Raw genomic sequence first — 8078 nt, forward strand, 5'->3', positions numbered from 1 at the left:
TTTTATTTATTTTTTAACTATTATTTACTTTAGAATGATGAAATTATTACTAACTTTAGAATGATGAAATTATACATGGCGATAAGATTTTTAAAAAATTACTAAGTGTTTATGGATGAAAAATAGTTAAATTATAAAGAGATTTCTAAAGATTTTTAAACATTTATATTGATTTAAAAACCAAGTAAAACAATTTTCCTTACTAAGAATTAGAACAATGTTCTCCAAACTCCGAACATGACAAACAACTTAACTCCCCAGCAACAGAGTATGTACCTTTTTCACATAAAATATTTTTTGATGAATTTGTTTTATCAGGGCATGAATATCCAGCGGGACAAATAATGCAGGAAGAAGAACCTAAATCACTTATATAACCTATAAAAAAATGTTTAATAATAATAAAATTGAAATGATAAAAATTACAAGGAAATAATAGAAAAAAAACTTTACCATAAATAAATAACTACAATACAATCAGCATAAATACAAAAAAAGAAACATGTAAATATTTATATATACAAATATATACATACACATAAATACATTTACACACAAACCTATCACACATTAGCAAATGCATAAAACCTTTATACAGTTATTTTGTAACATTACAACACATACGATAATATAATGTTACGTCTAAAATGTACATCAAATATACATATATTTTAAAAGTGAAACTTATTGAGACATAACATAAAAAATGTTGTAAAGATTAGCTATTAAAATTGTACATCACTTAGTTGCAAATTGAAACTTTATTTCTTTTTCTTTATTTATTTCATCTTAAGTGTTTGGTTTGTTCAAACAATGTTAGCAAAATTAATGAAATATGCATGCAAATTTTTTAATATCAATTTGTGCTAAATGAATGATGTAGTACTGAAGGAGTCTAATATTATTTGAATATACTCTTTATAAGAAATTCAGAAGGAAAGATAATACTGCTATATTTATGTCTTAGGTGCATATAAGTAATTATTTTATTCATGAGTAGTGCTCACAAGTGATACAATAGTTTTGTCTCAATCGGTTACTTTGTAACAAAAAAAAAAGATAATGCATTTTGAGTTTTTATAATCCCACAAGCAAAAATCTATATAAATATCACTTTGTTTTAATATAATGCGAACATTCAAGTTTGTATGTTATGGTTTAAATATTGTTATTCAAAATAGTGTTATTTCTTTTTCTTTTTTTTTTCTTTTTAATATATTTGATTTTTTTTTTTTTGTTGTTGTTAATTCACCTCCCCAAGGCCGAGTAGGCCACTACATACGAGGAGGCTACTAATTGTGGTTATAACCCTCTCTCAACTCTATAACTCCGAAACACGAACCTTGACGAACAAGGCCGCTGCGCGGAGAAACAAGTTGAGCACGGTACTACCAGGGACGTGGTGGGGATCGAACTCGGAACCTCTCGCTCATAAAGCGAGCGCTCTACCACGACACCACTACCGCATTACTCTTAATTTTTAGTTTTATTTTAATGTACTTAAAAACTTTATTTATTCTTACTTACAAATAAATTATATATAAATATATATATATATATATATATATATATATATATATATATATATATATATATATATATATATATATATATATATATATATATATATATATATATATATATATATATAGTATATAGAAATTGTATTTAAATTTAAAAAACTTTAGTGATTTATTTTTTACATATAAAATACCATTTCCATATATTATATTGTTACATCTGGTTACATAAAAATAACAGGCATTTGCAACCAAACCATTACATATGATACATCTCAATACACAACACTGTTATAAGGGTAGCTTTCTCTATTTGTTTGAATACTAAAATGCCAACCCAGTTGTTGATTTTATTGCATACAAAATTTTTAATCTAATAATTTTAGCAACTAATAATTCATTATGACTAAAAAAAATGTTGATAACCTTAATTCTAATTGATAATTTTTATTTAAACACACTTTTTGAATTTCCTTGAGTAATTTTAAATTGAGCATTGTTTTTTCACACTTTTATTACTTGGATAATTTTTTGAAAAGGACTGTGGCACTTAAAAAGAAAAATAATAAAAAAAGATAAAAAGAAATGAATATAAGATGATAAGCTTTTAACTGCTATATTTATTTTAACTTAAAATATTTATTTAATTAAAAGGCTTTCATTACATTTCAAATTTTAAACCGGTTCCAATTAGTTTAATACTACTTTAATAAAATTTTAATCAAAAATTTTAAAGTGTTCAAGTATTCAAAATATGTTAAGCAAATAAATGATTTTTATAAAATTTAAAATAATACCAAATTTGCATGGTGTTGGTGAAATGCTTGGATCTTCACAAGAAAAACCACCAGGGCACATCAAACAAGATTGTTGAAAAAATGTTGAACGATAAGTTCCTTCTGGACATGGAATAACTAATGAATCATTATTAGGGCAGTAAAACCCCAATGGGCATTGAATACAGTCTGTTGAACCAGGAGAAGACCACATACCTAAAGGACATTTAATCATATCTTGTGCTGGAGATGGACATTTATAACCTGACAAGCAAGTAACACAACCAGTTCCATTTGAAACTACAACTTCACCAACACTGCAAGAAGAGGGAAGTTGATCATTTGATTTACAGACTTGATGAGATAACTTAGATGGGCAAGGTAGGCAGTTAAGCACTATAAATATAATTACATAAATATATAAATATTATATGAAAATATGAATATATATGTTTATTATATATGTATATATATAATAAAACAAAAATTGCATCTGTGACTGAGACAAGAATATACTGAGCATTCTTCAAAATGTTTTCAAACTGTCCAAAATTAGCCATATCTTAAAATTTATTTGTGGAACTTGCAGCTTTCAAATTTATATAACTAGTAATATTTATTATGTTATACAATTAATTATGAAATTACTGAATTATATAATTAATATTATAATTATATAATTAGTTATATTTGCCACAAACAGATGGACCACTCAAGCAACTGCTACTTCTGCATTGTTGATCTTGCAATATGTCACTCAACTATAGTTGCACATCAAATTCTTCATCAAGACATTCCCTTGCCTAGTGTGCCAGTACTGAACAGCCCTGGTCTGCCTGTTACTACTTCCCTTACATGAGATCAGCCATCTTCAGTAGAAAGCAGCTAGTCTGACAGCTAGGAAGATATTAAAGGAAGATAGGAAGATATGCTAGGAAGCTAATATCTTTCTAGGAATCAGATAGAAAGATATTATCTCAAATTTCTCTAAGGGCTGAGGAATGTGAAGTGGAAGCTGCTGAAAGAACCCCAGAAAGAGCACACCACTGCAAATCAAGTTAGGCCTTATCAAGCAATTTGTTGCTGCTCTTGATAAGGAATTGGAACACCTTAAGTACTCTAAGATATTTTTCCAAAGTTTTCAGATGCTAAGGTTAGAGCTAGTATCTTCAGTAGACCACATAAGACCATAGAATGTGACAAGTTTGCTAACCTGAATAATACAATTCTTAATTTCTTTCTGGATAATCACAAGGCTGAAAACTATGTGGGATTGGTTTAGATTCGCATAAAGATTTATGCTAAAATAGGATGCAGAATGTCCATCATAGTCTATATCCTTGATGCTTATTTCAATAAATTTAAGGAGAACATGGGAGTTTACTCAGAGAAGCATATATCAAGATATATTAGACTTTAAATGTTGTTATAAAAGACAGTATAAAGAAAACAAGATGGGAACTACTTTATGAAAGTGTTACACTTACAAATTACACTTGCAAACCTATAAAATCTACTTACTTCTAAAGTGTTTTGAGTGATTATTTACTGATTATATTTACTAATACGCAATTCACAGTCTTGAGAAATAAATTTACAATTTAATAATATGTAAATTAATAATTAAAATATAACGCTTTGAATCCAAAGAAAAAATAGTAATATATATTAAAATTAGTCTACAGAATATTAGTACCACCAAGATCTAAATACACAGTAGAGAATATTTCAAGAAATTTTGGTTTTTATTAACTTTGTTTTAAAAAAAGCATACTACACAAACCCTAACCATAAATTAATATAATGTACTAAACCCGCTGCATATGTATATTTTCAACCAACCCTATTGCAACCAACCAATTTACATATGCACTGCTTCAACCAAAATATTGAGGTATTTTTAAACAAAGTTTTAATCTTATATAAAATGAATGTGGATAATTTTTAGATTTCTTTTTTATTAACAAATACTTTTACAAATTCAGAGAAAAAACAATAACTTGAATAATTAAAATATATCCTTACTAGAATCTGTACTGTATGTAAATCCATTTGTTAAATCAAATGGGCAAGGTTCAATGGCTGAATTTCCTGGGCATTGGTAACCGGCTAAGCATGGATTGCATGATACAGCAAATCCCAATGAATAGGTAGCTGAAACGAATTATATTTGAATATCAAAAAAAAAAAATTATTTAAAAAAAATATGAAACAAAAATATGCAACTAAACTTTATAAAACACATGTATAACTATTAATATTACTAAAATATATGTATATTTAAAATTTAGCTTAATGGTTTAACGGTTCCACAACAGTGACTGTGCACAACTGTACTCGAACAAACTTTTTTATTCAAATATAACATTATGGAATAATTTTAATTTATTTAAGTTTTATGCTATTTTTTTCTACACAATGTTATTTCCAAAGATATTGCTGGCTTAGCATAGGAACAGCCACAAATAGTCATTAAGACTAATCCAAAGTAGAGTCCGGTTTGACCAACATTTTTGCATACCGAAGTGCTACTCAAGCGCTGAGTTGGTGGTGGCAGGATTTGATCTCATATCGTACAACAGTCCGGGTTTTAACTTTTTGTTTGATACTCTAACCAACTGAGCTATCCAGCCAAACAATAGTTAAAACAATTTTTTTTAAACGTACATTGGTTAGTAGCATTTTAAAAATAAATAAAAATATATAAAAAAAAATAGTATATACACCTCCAGAACAAGGTATAGGAGCAGAATTAGAAAACTGACATGCAAAGCCTGGAGGACAAACTGTGCAATTTAAATGAGCATTTCCAATCGAATACATTCCTAATGTACAAGGTAACATTGAGTAGCTAAAAAAAACAACATAACTGTTTAATCTTATAAATATGAAATTTATAAAACAACTTATAAAAAAAAACTAATTTTAATGTTAATAAACAAATATTTATAAACCTTGTTGGGCAAAAGAAACCAGGATCACAAGGAATACACCCCGAGCCATTTAATATTATTCTTGAACCATATGGACACCACAAACAAGAACCATTTTCACTTGAATAATACCCAATAGGGCATTCACCTGATGGTATCATGAAATTTGATGGCGCAGCACAAAGCTGTTTAGATGTACATTTTTGACATGAGCTAGATCCAGCAACACTAGTCATTCCAAAAGGGCAAGCAAAACATTCACTGTCTCCTTGTTTACTGTAAGTTCCAGCAGGACATATCTCAGAAGAATTTCGATGTATGCAACTATAACCAGCTTGACATATATAGCATGATGTTTGCCCTGTAGAACTAGTGAAATAACCATCAGAACATAATGTAGGTTCTTCCATACCAGCTAACTCACACTTATGTCCAATAGGACACACGATACATTTTTCAGATCGAATAGGGGAGTATTCACCAGGTTTGCATATGGTAGGAACACCACCTTCTTGACATTCATAACCAGCTGGACACTGAGAGCAGAAAGAAACTCCTTCTGGACTATAATAACCCTTATTACATATTTCTGGTTCGTTAGAAGGTATTAGGCAACTGTAGCCTTGAGGGCAAGCTAAACAAGATGAGCTGTTTGTTTTATTAGTGTATGTACCATAAGGGCATGGAATAGCTTGATCTTGAATAGGGCAATATGCTCCAGCAGGACAAATCTTAAAATAGAATGAAAAATGTAATAGTTAGCTCTAACATGAGTTTAATTCAAAAAAAAAAGAAAAGGTAAATTTGTCCATCTTAGTGATAACTTGCGTAATTAATGCATCAACTTTGTCAATAAAATAAGTATATTATAATACTGCTTGTAAAGGGTGTAAATATTGATTATATCTATCAGTAACTTATATCTAAATAACTAAATCTAAGTAACTAAATATTTTTTATATCTAGTAACATTAAACTGGAATCTTGCATGAGCAGATTAAAGGTTGTCACAGTACTAATATAATCTGCTCACTTTAATTATAAAATTCTTTTTTTAAAAGGTATAAAAAAAAGACACTCAAAATTGTGTAAAAAACCTCTATTCTAAAAATTATTCATAATCATTAAACAATGATTTGTCAATTCTTTTTACCTTACATGATGCTAGGTCAAAATTTGCTTCACCTGTGTTGTAGGTGCCTCTTGGGCAAATTTTTGCTCCTTCAGTTCCACCAACACAACTATAAAATAGAATATCCAAATTAGTTAAAATTTAAATATGAATATTTCATATACATATATTTCAACTTACTAATATCCCGGTTGACATTTAACACATTTCAAAGCCCCTTCTATGTTCTTTAAATACTGTCCAATAGGACAACCTGCAGAATTATACTTTGTGCAAGTACAGGAGTCTAAAAAAAAAATTATATATATATATATATTTATATATATATATATATATATATATATATATATATATATATATATATATATATATATACACACATATATATATTTGTCTAACACACATATATATATATATATATATATATATATATATATATATATATATATATATATATATATATATATATATATATATATATATAACTAATAAAAGTGACTAAGTAAAACTATTAAAACTCCTAATTTCATTTTATTAGAAATTAGATAGCTTATTTAGATATTACTGTATCTCTTTAAACATTAACCACAATAAGTATTGCTAGACAAATTAATTAATTAGATATTTAAAAACTAGTAAGATATCCAAAATAATTTTATTAAATAGTTAAATTTGAATTTATTGCAAAATTGTTATTTAGAAAACAAAAAGTATAACACTGATACCAATATTATGCATATACTTTTTTCACATTCATTTAGCATTTTAATATCCAAATGAAAAAATTATATGTACCTGGAAACACTTTATAATGAACTATTATCATTAAAAGAATATAAGTTTTTTCCATTTCATTTGCAAGGTACAAAACTTGTATAGCTTGGTACCTCTTTTAGCTAATATTAAAATGTGATTCTTGTGACGCAAAATTAAAGGTATAATGTAAATTAAACATAAAATTGATTTGGAAAACAATTGAATATGTTTTAATACGCTATATTTCAAAAATATTATGAAGACAATTTCTTGAAACAAGACAAATTCTTGAGACATTCCTCTATCGTTATGAACACTAAAAAAAAGTAAACAAAGCGCACGTGCGAATATAAAAATTACTTTTATTATGATCTTGCTGAAATACAACCTAAAATACTGACTTCATTGTGATGTACAAAAAATTGTTTACATCTAACATCACTTTTGAGATGTTTATGCACTTTAAAAATACTGCACGTTGTCTAGATTATTTATTATCTTGTTAGTTGCACTAAACCTAAATTGTTCTTTTAAAATTGTTTTAAAACGAGGCGGAGTGGGATTTTTCTTAGAAATCAACCGCGGCTATCTTATAATTTTTCGGTCACGGTCACATAGTTTTGTTTGTGTGTCAACACTTTTTTCCAGTGAGCAAATCCAGGTTTTGCGTTTTTTGTAAAATCAAGACCTGATTTATTTAAATTTATTTAAACCATTTACACTCATTTTGATATAATAATTTGCAATTGATTAGGTTTTTTATATCAAATAATTATTTTTAATATGTTATAGTAAAATTTGTTTTAATTTATACACTATTAAAAATGAATTCGATATTCAGGCATTTATTATATTCAAGTCAGGATTTTATAAAAAACGCGAAACCTGGATTTACTGGAAAAAAATTTCAACAGTGTATAGTATTGTTATTGGCGATTACTGTTGCGGTTAAAGTAAAAGA

The 8078-nt window shown here is 27.3% G+C and overlaps 1 protein-coding gene across 3 annotated transcripts in view; it reads right to left on the reverse strand.

The window, feature by feature from the left end:
* LOC100200840 (uncharacterized) overlaps positions 1 to 7655 on the reverse strand; it is a 117594-nt gene extending 109939 nt beyond the window's left edge. The window contains exons 1-8 of one of the 3 annotated variants that reach the window (XM_065787928.1): positions 7478 to 7655; positions 6542 to 6647; positions 6383 to 6470; positions 5251 to 5960; positions 5023 to 5147; positions 4322 to 4450; positions 2318 to 2692; positions 204 to 378 (exon numbers count right to left, since the gene is read on the reverse strand). In XM_065787928.1, coding sequence (XP_065644000.1) covers positions 204 to 378; positions 2318 to 2692; positions 4322 to 4450; positions 5023 to 5147; positions 5251 to 5639 — 1193 coding nt within the window. In that variant the 5' untranslated portion in view covers positions 5640 to 5960; positions 6383 to 6470; positions 6542 to 6647; positions 7478 to 7655. Of the gene's footprint in view, positions 1 to 203; positions 379 to 2317; positions 2693 to 4321; positions 4451 to 5022; positions 5148 to 5250; positions 5961 to 6382; positions 6471 to 6541; positions 6648 to 7156 lie in introns of all 3 variants that reach the window. The other 2 variants (XM_065787929.1, XM_065787927.1) reach the window with 2 other exon arrangements.
* Between the last annotated feature and the right edge of the window lie 423 nt (positions 7656 to 8078).

Source organism: Hydra vulgaris, chromosome 01, assembly GCF_038396675.1.
Source record: "Hydra vulgaris chromosome 01, alternate assembly HydraT2T_AEP".
In the NCBI taxonomy this organism is placed as follows: Eukaryota; Metazoa; Cnidaria; class Hydrozoa; order Anthoathecata; family Hydridae; genus Hydra; species Hydra vulgaris.